The sequence below is a fragment of the Primulina huaijiensis genome, chromosome 8, assembly GCF_012295235.1.
Source record: "Primulina huaijiensis isolate GDHJ02 chromosome 8, ASM1229523v2, whole genome shotgun sequence".
In the NCBI taxonomy this organism is placed as follows: Eukaryota; Viridiplantae; Streptophyta; class Magnoliopsida; order Lamiales; family Gesneriaceae; genus Primulina; species Primulina huaijiensis.
In genome coordinates this window covers 15,861,108-15,876,182 of record NC_133313.1, presented here as the reverse complement: position 1 = coordinate 15,876,182, position 15,075 = coordinate 15,861,108, and the positions used below count along the sequence as shown (strand labels likewise).

Below are 15,075 nucleotides of genomic sequence, written 5' to 3'. Positions count from 1 at the left end.
TCATATGTTAAAAACATGCAACACTGGTCAAAATTGTGTAATTATCCGTCAAAATTAAGTAATTATCGGTCATATTTGTCAAATATATGGATTCATGTGTTAGAAAAAGGGTCGACACAAAAGCAACCTTGATCGACTCAAAATCAACATTGGTCGACCGAGAGATCAACATGGTCGACCCAAATATCAACAAGGTCGACCCTGAAGTAACATGATCGACCCAGAAATCACCATGGTCGACCCAAAAACTGACCAACAACAAAATTCCACTATAAATACTTAAATCGAAATTAAAAAGATCGATAAAATATCCAATAATTAAAAGATCAATACAATGTCCAATGATTATCAAACATATTACACGCTAAAAAATATCTGAACTCGGATACACAAACAAGCACTGGATCGACCCAAGCTTGATCGATGTTGGATAGACCAAATTTTGGGTCCACCCAACATTTTATAGCTTGGTCGACCCAAGCAAAAGCTTTGGTCTACCCAACATTGTAGGTCGACCCAAGTAAAATGTTGGTTAGATCAAAATTTTGGTCTACGGTTTTTGGGTCGACCCTTTCTTCTTCAAGCGAGTCGAATAAACAAAAGCAATAAATCGAAGTTGTTCGATTGAGTTTGCTTAGATTGGAAGGATCTGCATCGAGAATTGATGGGAAGAAAAAGACGATTTACATTGAGAATCGTCGTCAGAAAGGAAATGAAAGGAGGTCGATGGAAGAAAAACGAAAAACCTAGTTTGGAGTCGACTGAATGAGATAGATGGATTTAATGTTAATAGTTTAAGTTAATGGTGTATTTATATTTAAATAAAAGGACATTTATGTAAATTAACTTGTATATCTTTTTTTTAAAAAATAAGCCACGATCCACTCCATTTTCCCATAATTTCCCTCAAGTTTGCTCCATTAATTAAATTTATATAAGATTGAAGCAAATCTTGTAATTAAATTTGGATACTCTTGAAATTGTTTTCATCTTATTAAATACTTCATAATCGAGTTTTTTTTTTCATTATATATTATATTGAAAGTTTTCCCAAAATTAGTTAACATTTATGAGATTAGAAATATTTTACGAAAAATTACAAAATGACACAAACAATTGATTTATTGCAATCGCCCCTTCATTGTGAAACCAAGCGTCTGCCCTAGCGGACCAAACTGCAATTCTTCCAAAATTTGGCAAAAAATTCCTTATAAAAGACCTCAACAAGGCGAAAATTGCCCTAGCGATTTGATGAACTTCCGCGGCTAGGGTTTCTCGGAACGCTGCAATCAATGAAGGTCTACCCGACATTTTTTCTTCGTAAATTGTCTTGCTTGCTAGCGATTTGTTTCGAGGGGCCTCATGCTCTGATTTAATTTTTTGAGTAGGGTTTTAGTTCTCCCTCTCGTTCAGTTCTTTATTGACGATTGCGATGAACTTTTTGTTTCCACTCGTCGATTTTTATCCATACTTCGTCGTGTTTATGTTTATCACTCTAAGCGCCTTGCAATTTTTGATTTTAGTACGGTTTTTTTTTTATATTTACTTTTATATGTTGGGTTTGTGCATGATTTAGTTTTAAAATTATAGCAGTTCAAGAATTGTCTGGCGTGGCATACAGTATCAATTATATTGAATTTCACAAGTGTTTGATATTTCTTTTTTTGTGATTGGTTAGATTCATTAGGTTAGAGGACCCCATTGTTAGTTGGAACTTGGAAGTCATGTCTCATCTCGAAGTAGACAAACGTGAGGAACCTGAATTTAAATGGTTGAAGGAAAAAGAGGGAGGAAAGAGATACAGAGATATACATTTTTATGAATCATTCGTTTATGAGGGTGTGGAGTACTCATTGTATGACTCAGTTTATTTGCAAGTGGAATATGAACGACCTCCCTGTATTGGAAAGCTTGTTGGAATTTGGGAAGAAGCCAACAAGTCGAAGAAGATAAGGGTTCAATGGTTTTTTCGACCCTCGGAAATTCTTTATTATTTAGGAGATACCGAGGTGGTTGAAAGAGAGTTATTTTTGGCTTCTGGCTGTGGCATAGGTCTTGTGAACATCAATCCTCTGGTAATTATTATTTTCGATTTTCGATTTTGTTTGTGTTTTTTTCCTTAAACTAATTAATTGTTGTGTGGGACATGAAACCATTTTTGCTTTACCTAGATCATACCATAATTTATAAATTTATTTTATTTCTTTCTTATATATATATGCATTTTTGTAATTTTTTTCTAATTTAGTTAAATCGTAAAAAATAAAAATATGAATTAAAATAAATAAATTTATCTTTTATACACTATTTTGCATACACGTGTGTGCAAAACTACTAGTAATATGTTAAAATAATTATCATTATTATAGTAATAATGAAAATAAATATAGTCATAATTATGATAATTAGCATAATAATTAATAAAAAACAATTTTTACACATAATAGATATTAAAAAATAAATATTTGCATTAATTTCATAGTATCATGTCCTTTTTGGTAAATCATGATAAAAAATGATATTATCCATATCAACAATTTTAAACTTTTTTATCTTATTTTATCTAAACATCTTAACTTGTAAGATCCCAAACTTTTTATAAGCTCTTAAAATATATTATCATTTTCAAAAAAATCTTAAAGAATTTAAAGCATGTAAGTTGTTTTAAATAAATTTAGTCAAATATTTTTTTAATAATTAATGAAATGCAGTAGTTACTTTAAGGTGGTGTTATTATCCACTAACAATCCATGTGCTCATTTCTTGAATTAGGAAGCTATTGTTGGTAAATGCAATGTTGTTTGCATTTCAACTGATGAGAGAAATCCAAAACTTACTGAGGACGAGGAAAAAATGGCCGATCATGTATTTTACCGAATTTTTGATGTCCAAAACTACATAATATTGGATCAATTTAGTGATACTATTGGCGAACTTAAAGGTAACTACATTGTATTTTACATTTTGCTTTTAATTATTTGGTCGGAAAATTTTAAGGTTTTAATCTTAACTACGGTGAGTTTAGTTGTTTGAGATGCTTATGAACCTTTGACTTTGTCGTTGTTTCTACAGTTGATTTCGTGTTTAACAGAAAAGAGAGTTTAAGGACTCTAAGTAGTCCAAAATTCAAATCGAACGAACATGACGCAAGAAATGCTATTGCCTTTAAAGGCACCGAGACGTTTGTGAGTGCAAACTCACCAAACATAAGTCTACATTCAAACGTAGATTGCAATCATACGGCAAGAATCAATGATACAAATGTAAAGCAAGACATAGCTCAAGAAGAATTGCCTTGTGATGTGGAGAATGGATCATTTATCAAGGAACGAACATCTGGAGGGAAATGTGTTAATGTCAATGTGAATTCTAGTGAAGATAAAGCGGCTACAAATATCATAGATAATAGAAGTGATTCAGGTGGTAACATTGTTGGGTGCAAAACAAAAGCGGAGATGGACAAGGTGAAAGAAAGAAAGTCTCATTTGAAACATGTTCAATTTGAAGAGAATGTGAAGTCAATGAAATCCCGTGGTTGGAATGGTACTTCTTTGAGGAGAGGAATGTTTGATGACATGTCTTTGAAGGACAATGAAAAAAATATTGATTTGAATTCTAGCAAATGTCGGCAAGCTATAAGCACCGTCAAGAATAAAATTTCTTCAAATGATAAAAATGATGGGTGCCGAGTTAACGTTGAGAACAAGAAGGTGAACTGCACGAAGTCTCCTTTGAAGAACACTTGTCTTGGGGAAAGAGTGCCATCTAATACGAAATCCCTTTTTTTGAATGATACATCTTTGAAGAGAGGAAAAGTTGATGCGAGTTCTAGTGAAGATGGAGAGGCAATAAGTAACATAGGTAATAAAAATGTTTCCTGTGTTGAAAACATCGATGATACATGTTTGAAGAGAGGAAAACTTAGTGACAAATCATCCAAAAACAATGGTGAAACTAGTGTGCCCTGTTCGATCATTTCTAGAAATATTCCAGAGATGCAAGCAAACGGTGCTATTTCAGTTGATGGAGAACGGAAATTCGAAATTGGTAAAGATTATGGGGGACTAAGAAAAGATTTGAAACCGGCAAAAAGCTCAACTAATTTGAATGAAAAGATATTGGATGTGCGAACTACCAGTCCGAAAACTTTGGAATCTGATCATGTTACCAGTTTTTCCTCCCATCAAAAGAATTTGGAATCAACTAAATTTTTGAATGCTTCTAGAGGAGAGTCTTCAAGAATCAATGATATTTTAGTTGATGAAGTGTCGAAAAATAAAAGTAATGAGGTTTTTGAAAGACATGGACAAGTTGCTAAACATATCAAACTCTCAAGTGACATTACAAGTCAATTGTCAAAGACACGTGTTTATCCGCAAAATGGAGAAATGAAACACGGGCATGATTCTTTTAAGAGAGAAGATTTATCCTCAATGGAAGATTTGTGTCTTGGAGACGGTCCTTCCAAGGAAGCAAAACTTGATCACAATTCAGATAAAGTAAATAATATGGAAGTTATTCCAAAAATGAAGGAGAAAAGTTGTGGAATTGGACAAGCAAGGACAAATCATGCACACGGTGCTTGCAAGAGAAAGGATTTAACATTGGCTAAAGATTCATGTATCATAGAAGGTGCTTCCAAGAAAGCGAAACTTGATGGGTCGAGAAAGACTTCCAAGTTAAATAAAAATGTTGTCTTTCAAATTCCGAAAGAGGAAATTCATTATAATAAGGGTGGAAAAGATGAAGGTGAAATATTTGAAGTCAGTCCAAGGCCGATAAACGTAAGTTGGAACAAGAATTTCTAAGTTCTATCTTGTGATTTCATATTTTGTCACTTGTCCGTCTCTTGAATAACGCAGGGTCCCTCCTGCACCATTTGTTATCATTCTTGAAGTGCTAAATGCACCAACTTGTCACTCATTTATGCAAGACTCTTTTAATAGAAAGTTCACAAGTCCTTTATTCAAACCTTTACTATAATCTTCCTTCGTTTACGATGATGATGATAGTCGAGCAGGATGATGAAGAATTTGATTATTTAGATGATACTGTAATCCTTTATACAAACTTTTAATCTAATTTCTTCTACTCTCATGACTCATCATTGTTTTTGATGATGATGATATAGTTGCAGACGTTGAGGAATTTGATGATTTAGATAGTTGAAGTTTTTTTTAATATACTATGAATTGATGATTTACTAATGAACTTTACACGATTAAAATTTTTTTCCTGGTTATGATTTACGTTACATTATCTATTAATGAATTTTTATTTGTAATGTTTGCTATCTTTATGAAAAATATTTAATTTATGTAACATTATAGTTTAAATCACTTTATATATATTGAATTTTAAAATTTATGTTAAATGCGCTTTACTTTGATAAAGCGTGCGCTTTGTCTTGCGCCTCGGACTCCAAGGTACCCTAGCGCTTTAGTGCGCCTTGTGTCCTAAATAACTATGTTTAAGATTATTTCTTTACTAAATTTTCCTGCTTCTTTACAAATACGAAGTCTTCCTAATATTAATCAATGAAGAAAGAAATTCAAATTCCAAGGATAATTATTGACCTAAATATTATCTCGTTGTTATAGATCGTGTGGGATAATCTATATCAGAAATAGAAAACCGACTATAGTCCTAGAAAATGAAGTACACCAGAGTTCTATCTCTTGGGGGATAGCCTCTTGCAGAAGCAATTTCAGTGTTCATGGCATTATTTCCCTCTCGAGTATTGTGTTTGTTTACAAGTAAAAATGAGGGGTGCTACTCGTCATTGAAATAGATCCCGTGGTTCCATCATTCTTCCATTACCTTCATGTCTAAGCTCTTAATGTATTGTGGGTGTGATGGATTGCTAATGGTCCTTGTGAAGTTTGGTGGTTCTATCATTCAGATAAAGGTTTTCTCATAGATCCTTGCAAGGCTCATGGATCTAGTTAGGCTCGGGGGTGTTGAAGCTCGACTAGTACCACAATATACTCTTGTAATCCTAATCCAGTTATAAAAATATGTAGCCGATCTACCGATAACTGATTGGCCCTCGTTAATTGCTCAAATTGTGATTGGTAGTCCTTCACCAGTGGAGGGAGTCACTAGACCGGTTCCTTAATATCAAGGTTTTAAAATTTGCTAGGAGCTAGTCAGGCTCCAGACTGGTGCCTAGGCGGGGACTAGGTCCATTTTTACGTAAATGCTTGTATATTAGTATTTTTCATTCTAACTTAGAAAAAAAACCAAGTAGCGCTTTCAATAGAAATTAAAGGACGCTATCATTTTTCAAAGATTTGGCAAAAAATCGTCATTTGATAGGAGGTACACCCGACTCTAGATCTCCCATCTGTTTCCAATCATTCGGATCTCCTCGAATCTCATCAAGTCTAGAATCTCATCTGCCATAAAATTCCAGAACACCACCGCCGCCAAAATCTTGGTTATTATCCCGAATAACGTCAACACGGCTTGTGCAAATGAAGCTACAGCCAGAGCCAGAGCCCTAACCACACACGTGGCCATGGCCGTAGTTTCAGAAGTCGGAGTCCCTATGACAATGGTTATAAAAGGTACAATTGTTCTTCCCCAGACTACCACCCTAATGCCCGCCTAGGATGGCTGATTTGCAATTTTTCATTGCGGTCGGCCGGCGCCTAGGCCAAATTTTAGAACGCCTAAGTTCCACAGGGTTTTGAATTCTTCCCATTACAATTCGGACCAATCTTGTTCTAATTTGAAGAACCATAAATAATTGACCATCCTCTATGAGGTGGAAATAGGCTAACTCCAGTTTGTCCTCCTTCAGAGTGCATCGGTGTTGGGAAAATCTTTTCCTTGAAGACCCATCCCTGTGGATCTGATTGTCCATAACAAGGGAAATCTGTTTTGAGTATTTGGGCTCATACAAGTGTCGTTCCCAAACCTCGCCATTACGAGTTCTTGTTGTTGCTGACGGTATAGCCCTTGACTGGTACTATACCATCTCTTTTTTTTTTGATAAGAAACTATTTTATTAATACTAAATATCAAAAGTTTACAATGCGTAGTGGATGAGCGATCCACGATCCACGACGAGAAATTAAATCTAGGAGCAAGTCAAGAACAAATAAAACACCAATCCCTAACAAGATCTGCTAATAGTAAGTGTTGAAACGAGGATATGGTTAGTGTCCATCTCGCGACTTTGAGTTTAATTATCTCCCACAAATTCTCTGAAGACTCTTCTATGTCGTTGAAAACTCTGTTATTGCGCTCCAGCCATATCGACCAAAATAAGCCGTGAATAATATTGCACCAAAAGTTTCTGAGGCCCTTTCCCTTGAGGTAACCGTGCTCCATAACGAACGTGTCTCTTGAATTGAGAGGAAAGGTCCATTCCAATCCCAGGTGTTGCATGACCTTAATCCATAAATGTCTTGTAAAAGAGCAGTGAATCAGTAGGTGATCTTGATTTTCCTCATTGTTCTTACACAAAACGCACCACTGGGGACATAAAGAATTAGTCGGATTTCTTTTCTGCATTTTGTCACTCGTCTTCAATTTGCCCAACGCAACAATCCAAGAGAACACTTTCACCTTTTGTGGGATCGGTACTTTCCAAGTTTGAGAGTAGAAAGGGAAAGATGGAGTATCAATATTGTTGAAAAAAAGAGAGTAGAAAGAGTTAACAGAGAAAACACCCGAAGAGTCCCTTAACCAAACCTTAACGTCCCCTACTCCCACACTCAAAGATACTTATTCTAAAACCCCAGTTAGAGATACAATATTGTTCAACCCTCTTCTGAAACGCATATCCCACTGAATGACTGAAAGACCTTGACTATCAGAGACTGAGTAGAAATGATTAATTGGTTTGTTAGTAGGCTGAGAGATAAGAAAAAGACGAGGAAAACACTCTTTAAAAGAACACAAACCCACCCATATATCCTCCCAAAACCGAATAAGATTCCCACCCTTAAGTACTGAGCCAATCAAGTGCTGACAAAGTGGATGGGTCCGAGTGATAAACCTCCATGGGCTTTTGAAAGTTGAATTTCTTGCCACTCTTAAATCCCAACCGTTGTCTTGAAACCCATAAATGCTACCCACAACTCCTTTCCACAAAGGATATTTCTCAACCGGGCATCTCCACCACCATTTCCCGAGTAATGCCCTATTCCTTAGACGGATGTTACCTAATCCCAAACCTCCTTTGTCTTTCGGTTTGCACACCTTAGTCCAGTTAATAACGTGGCAATGCGTCTCCCCATCAGGGCCGTCCCACAAAAAATTCCTCATCAATGTTTCCATTTGCTTTGCCACTCGGTTTGGGACCATGAACAGTGACATAAAGTAGGTAGGTAGTGCACTTAACACTGACTGAATCAGTGTTAATCGACCACCTCTAGATAGGAATGCCTTTTTCCAATTTGCCAACTTATTGGACATCTTAGAAATTACCGGTCCCCAAAATTCCAATTTTTTTGGGTTTCCTCCCAATGGTGCTCCGAGGTACTTAATAGGCCATTGTTCTTTCTTACAACCAATCGCCGCTGCCACACCATCAACTACAACATCTGAATGATTCAAACCAAGCATAGAACTCTTCTCGAAATTAATTTTCAACCCCGATTTTAAACAAAACAGATTAAGGAATTCTACGACGGCCTTCAAATGTTGCTCAGATTGAATGAGAAAGAGAGTGTCGTCCACAAATTGAATGTGTGAAACTTCTACTTTGTTTCTCCCAACCTCGAGGCCTCTGACGGCGTTTGTAGACTTGGCCCGATCAACCAATCTTCCTAGCCCATCAATCACAAGATTAAAGAGAAAAAGGGATAAAGGGTCCTCTTGTATGAGGCCCCTTTGAACTTCTCCCTTGTCTCCCATTAATGAAAATTGAATACGACACATTAGAGACACAACCCTTGATCCACTTCCTCCACTCAACTCCAAAACCCTTCCTATCAAGCACGAAATCTAGAAATCTCCAATCCACATTGTCATAAGCTTTTTCAAAATCTACTTTCAAGATCCATCCATTCTTCTTTTTCCTTCTATACTCCTCGAGGACTTCGTTGGCTATGAGGCAACAATTTGTAATTTGTCTTCCATGGATGAAAGTACATTGGTTCTCCGCCACTGTTTTGCTCATCACCTCCTTCAATCTGTTAGTTAAAACTTTAGTCAATATTTTGTACAAACTGGTGATTAGACTAATAGGTCTAAAGTCTTTGATCTTCGTGGCTTCTTGCTTTTTTGGAATGAGAGACAGGTAGGTTTCATTGGTAATTCCGTTTACGATGCCATCTTCAAAAAACTCAGCAAAAACTTTCAAGAGATCATTTTTAATGGTATCCCAACTTTTGAAAGAAAGCTAGAGTAAACCCATCCGGTCCCGGAGCCTTGTTGCCATCACAATGATGCACTGCACGACTAATTTCCTCCTCGGAGAATGGCTCTTCCAGCTTTGCAGCCTCCATGGAATCTAACGGCATCCACTCCAACCCCTCTAAACCCGATCCATCTCCTTCATATTTTCTGTACAATATTTTGTAATAATCGATGATTGCCTTCTCAATCTCTAATTCCTCTGAAAGTAATGACCCATAATCCAACTCAATCTTGTCTATCATAGCTTGGTTTCTTCTATTTTTCAGCAACGAGTGGAAGAACTTAGAGTTTTGATCCCCATCTTTCATCCATTTAACTTTTTCCTTTTGACTTTCCATCTGCAGTTTCCGAATAGTAAAACTTTCCAACTCGCTTCTTGCATCTTGACGCTGTTCCTGTAATTCGATTGACCAAGATTCGTCTGCCTCTGTTGCGTCTAAGTGAGAGACCTTATTTTGCAACTCTTTAATTCTGAGATTAAGATCACCGAAGACCTCTTTGTTCCAGATGAAGACCTTTTTTTTTGTTTCTTTGAGTTTCATCATAAATTTAAAACCTGCCCAACCCTGTGAGTTCCCACTGTTCCACAACACTGCAAGTGACTCTCTAAATTTATTGTGTGACAGCCATACATTTTCAAATCTAAACGGTGATGGTTCCCATTTCAACCTCGTAGTGTCCAATACGATTGAGTTTTCCATTTGGTTCTCGTTGTTGATACTCCTCATCTTATTATAATGTCCCAGATTCGGCTACTATCCCCATTATACCAACACGAGTCTTTCTAACGTGTTATGTCTTTACTCACACGCTCTCATGGAAACTTATAAGGGATCGCATGTCCCATTTTTGTCCCAAGTCAAACACGCTTAACTATACAGTTTTTATGTTATAAGCTCCCAAAAAGAAGTTTCGCTTTGTTATGAGTAGCGCCTATCAAATCTTAAAAGCCTTCCTCAACTGTAAAGTTCCATATCTGCACAGTCTTGGAATCCTTCTCATTCAAGTGTGAGATTGATTCATTCATATTTCCCTTCGCCTAGAAGTCTGTCAGGAACTGTTCCTTGTGTTGTGCTACCTCTTGGCACCTTTGCTTACTCTCCGCTCTTGTTGGCTCTGAGCCTCACACTTATCCTCTTTGCACGCCTTCATAGAAGCTTCAACCACTATTGTAAAGCTTGGAAATCCCCCATAACAAGTAGCATTGACGCCAATTTGTCGCGGCCCCGTGTTATGGATCTTGTCATGGGACAATGAATTGCAGAGTCCTCGATATTGAGAATGCTCCGATCTCCTCCATTTTCAACCTATTTTTCTTTTGTGTGAGACTTTTTGGAGAGAACCGTACTATCTCCCTGGTCCACTCTATTTTAAAGAAAATTTTTAAAGTTCCTTTATTCAATTCTCCATTCTTTTAAATAAAAAGTGTTCCCAATATCAACTGCTGAAAAATTTCAAATCTAAGGATAACTATTAACCTAAAAAGTATCTCATGCGTATAGCTGACATGGGATAATGTCTTAACCCACTACAGTCCTGGATAATGAAGTAAACTTGAGTAATGCTCTTGGGCTAGCATTGCGCATGGGCAGAGGGATTCAAAATAACATGTAGTTTTGGCAGAGAAGGACTTTTTGAAATATTTTTCAAGCGTCCACTATAGTTTTAGCAATGTTAACTCATACATTACTGTTTAAAAGTTGGATTCATATGATTGGAATTACTCAAGCTGAATATCACCTGCATTTGAATATGAAGAAGTAGATCAGCTTCATATGATTGAGACAAACCTTCCTTGTTTGTGTTGGTTTGTGCTGGTTATAAGTATTTTCCATTTCTTACCCTTTTTACTTCTCATGTGCAGCTCTTTTAAAATATAGTGGTCTTGAACCGTGAAGCTGTGTTCAGATTAGTTTCATGTACTCTTGTTTTTATCTATTAATGTGGTGGTTACATATCAGGTGATAAGTACAAGATAGTTGCTGTCACAGTAACATTTCATTTTGTTCACTCTGTTGCATTATCCAAATCTCTATTTAGTTTTAAAGTTTAATGCCTTGCTCCCTGTCATCGGCATTGGACAAATTAGGATGCCACGAGTGTTGCAAGTTTGTTATGACCTTACTGAGCGAGAGTCGTTACCATATGGGATTTCTTTTGGAATATAGTTCTTCCACTCTATGACAAATTTCACGTGCGAATTGGGTACTTGGTAGCATTTTCTAAGTGTACCTTTTTGCAATAACTGGAGGTAAAGATTTTTTAGTTTGTCAGTGTTGCAAGTTTGTTATGACCTTACTGACCGAGAGTTGTTACCATATGGGATTCTTTTGGAATATAGTTCTTCCACTCTATGACAATGACAAATTTCACGTGCGAATTGGGTACTTGGTAGCATTTTCTAAGTGTACCTTTTTGCAATAACTGTAGGTAATGATTTTTTATTTTTTGAATTTCTTCTTAATATTGTGTCTTTTGGTTTCCTGACAGAAAAAGCGGACCTGGTTGAAGTTGGAGAACTTGGTGAGTTGCACTTTTCCTTTACATGCTGGTTCTTCATACTTTGGCCAAAATTAATTCGAAATATGTTTGTTTTTATCTGACACTGCATCCTTACTTCATGTGATTTACTCACATTTTTGCAAAGCAAGCAATTGTATACTCTTATCTGTTGTTATTTAAAAAATTGGTTGGAATTTCAGTTATGATGACAATAAGTTTATTATGTGACTGTTAAGGAAGTCTTTGCCCAAATTACTCCTTCCTTTTTTGTTTAGTTAAATTTGAAATTGGTTGAGGAAATTGAATGGTTGCTCTGAAGTCGAATTCAGGGATGATTTTTTCTTGGCTTATCTATTTTCATTTCCCTTTTCAGTTTTATTTTTTTAATGATAATTTACAAAGTTATTGGCAATGTTGATTTATTTATTAATATCTCATTTCTGTACTGTCCAACTCCAGTCTTGGGAAAGTTTGATTACAGCGCAGAATGAAGGAAAACTAGTGTTGCTTCAGAATTTGGATCCAACTCTTACTTCGGCTGATGTAATGGTAAGACTATTCAGTCTTGAATGATTCAATACTTCGCCTAAACCTCCAAGCATACTTGCACATTATGCTATCGGTTATCCAGTTCTTTCTGGCATTGAGTTTAAAAATCAACAGTTAGTTATCGAATATAAGTGCTTTTTTGCCTATTTTAGTTTTTCCAACATTCTTTTAACTGATTTTAAATCTCTACCTTACCTATAACATTGCTAGTTGATGGTGCATGTGGTCCGTTGGACTGATTCAATACCTTATCCCACCAATTTAGCATTAAAAAAATTCTTGCTTGTTATTACCTATCAACCTTTTTTTTCTTTTCTTTGTTAACTGCTTCTGCTTATTGTGCTGTCTTTCACGATCATTCTGTTCATCTTTGATGATGATGATTATATGGTGCTATTTCAGGAAATTATTTGGCATGCATTTGAAGAAAAATGCATGGCCAAGATGGTGCAGCGCACTGCTATGTCTAGTCCACACAATGGTATGTTGGTAAACAGAGTTGTTTGGCTTCATAACATTAATGGTTCATTAGGTGCACTGTGATTCTGGTGATTATTTTTTTCTCTTAGGGGTTACTAACAAATGGAGCTTATTCAGTGGCATACTGCTCCTTTCTTCTTTTTTGATTTTTTCCTTTTTCTCCTATTCACTTATTCCTTTTTAAGAGGACAGTGAAAATGTGAAATCAAATGTCTGTGTATCATTGATGTGAATTCTTTTTTAGGCCAAGCTCTCATTATATTCAATACAAGGGAAATTGCTGAGAAGGTTTTGAAAAAATTGGATGACAAGTGCTTGATGCTACTAGACCAGAGGTTTGTGAAAATGTTAATATACTGTTAATGCAAATCAAACGATATGTTGCTGCTGGACTGTGAATACTGTCGTACATCTTGAAAAAACTCATACTTGTTTTATGAGAGGTTGAGTATCCAATAGATATGTTATATGCCATTAGTGGTTTTTGTTTAGAGCCATTAGTGGTTTTTGTTTAGAGCTAAAAGAATTAGATTGGAAAATTGTTGGCCACGCGCATTTTTTTTATGTTATTTATTATGCACGTGTGTAAATCTTGTAACAAATATTCCCACTTGAATATTCCCGTCTCAGTTCGCTCTGTGTTTAGTGTAAAAATTTTTCCGAGCGCACATAAAGTGGTCCATGCGACCTTTTTCTTTGATGTGACATTGATTCGATTTATCACATGGCTTCTGAGACATTTGTCATACTTGGCTAAAGTTGTAATTTTTACTCTTTTCATTTGCAGGCCAATAGTTGGTTGCACTGTGCTCCTTCCTGAATACCCTAGGAAACAGACATCATTTGTTGGCCACTTGTCTATTGACAAAGTTAGACGCCTAATGCAGAGGGAAATGGTACTTTCTCCATCTCTCAGAAAAAAACAAGAAATGAGAAATTTGTTGTGTTGGAATGGAAGATTTTGGCTCAGCTTCTTCTCTCTTAGTATGATGACTAGACAATTTTTCTTTTTCTGTTTGTATTATTCAGAAAGAAGCAGTGTCTACGTCTCATTATTCCCAGCCAAACACAATTGAATATGAGATGGCTTTGGAGTGGTCACTTCTACAATCAAAATCTAATATTTGGTGCCAGAAACTTTTTGAGGTACCATCACCTTGAGATCACTGAACCTTGGAAATAGTTCTCCATTTGTTTAATTCAAATTTTGAGCATCTGTGTTTTTTTCAGCTACATAAGGTGGAGTCGAGGAAACTTATGGCCAATCTCCAAGTGAAATAATATCAAATGTTAGTAAATTTCACCAATCAGATCTTAGTTCGTAAACTGTCAAATAGGCTGTTGGTTTTAGCATTAGATCCTCGTTCCAGTTTTACCTTTTTGGTTCCCTTTCATCTTGCTTTGAAGTGTACAAAAAATAAGTGTGCATATGACAACCTGACGTAGAAATTATTGTTCTCTTGGTCATCATATTATATTTCACTTTCTTCCATTGTGCATTGGCATTTTGCCCACGAAAATGCCCACAATATATCATCAATTATTAAATCTTCTAACGACGACTATGTGTTACACCGATGCAGGAAGTTTTTACACTCTTCTCATCTGTGACATTGCTTTATGGTTTTAATTGCTGATAACAAAGTTTGAACACTTTGTCAAATTTATCCCCATACCCATCGGATTATCGGATACCCATACCCGACCCAAATACCCAATTATCATATACAATTGAATTTTTTCAAATTTAAATTGTTTCAATGAAGTTATGAATATTTAAAAAATTATTTAAATGAACAATAAGAAAAATTATTCATGCTTTATAATAAGTGTATATATATATAATGAAGTTTTATATATTTTCTTCTCTTTTAATATACAAAGCATCGTTTTCTTTAATTTTTCAAATTTATGATTATATGCATTGAAAACTCTGAAAATCGGTGGATTGACTGATGAATCTTTAATATAAATAAATATAATTACCATATATATACATATATACATACATATATATATATTAATTTAAACGGGTAATCGGGTCAGGTGTGGGTCGGATTATATCAAACCTGCCTCCATACCCGAACCCGAAAATACCCATACCCGATTACCCAATTATTTAATAGGGTCTAAAAATCCCTCCATTCCCTCTTCTATTCGGGCCGGGTATCG

At 35.8% G+C, this 15,075-nt stretch overlaps 1 protein-coding gene across 3 annotated transcripts in view; it reads left to right on the top strand.

Annotated features, from left to right (window-relative positions):
* The first annotated feature begins 1,148 nt into the window (after positions 1 to 1,148).
* Positions 1,149 to 15,075, top strand: part of LOC140982467 (protein ANTI-SILENCING 1-like) — a 16,287-nt gene continuing 2,360 nt past the window's right edge. The window contains exons 1-12 of one of the 3 annotated variants that reach the window (XR_012176278.1): positions 1,149 to 1,298; positions 1,679 to 2,075; positions 2,773 to 2,941; positions 3,073 to 4,784; positions 11,863 to 11,895; positions 12,334 to 12,423; positions 12,826 to 12,904; positions 13,148 to 13,238; positions 13,691 to 13,799; positions 13,933 to 14,049; positions 14,134 to 14,192; positions 14,487 to 14,561. Coding sequence is in view for 2 of the 3 variants with exons in the window: in XM_073448979.1 (XP_073305080.1) it covers positions 1,725 to 2,075; positions 2,773 to 2,941; positions 3,073 to 4,784; positions 11,863 to 11,895; positions 12,334 to 12,423; positions 12,826 to 12,904; positions 13,148 to 13,238; positions 13,691 to 13,799; positions 13,933 to 14,049; positions 14,134 to 14,184 (2,802 nt within the window). In the remaining variant the exon portion in view is untranslated. Of the gene's footprint in view, positions 1,299 to 1,678; positions 2,076 to 2,772; positions 2,942 to 3,072; positions 4,785 to 11,862; positions 11,896 to 12,333; positions 12,424 to 12,825; positions 12,905 to 13,147; positions 13,239 to 13,690; positions 13,800 to 13,932; positions 14,050 to 14,133; positions 14,390 to 14,486; positions 14,562 to 15,075 lie in introns of those variants that run through there. The other 2 variants (XM_073448979.1, XM_073448978.1) reach the window with 2 other exon arrangements.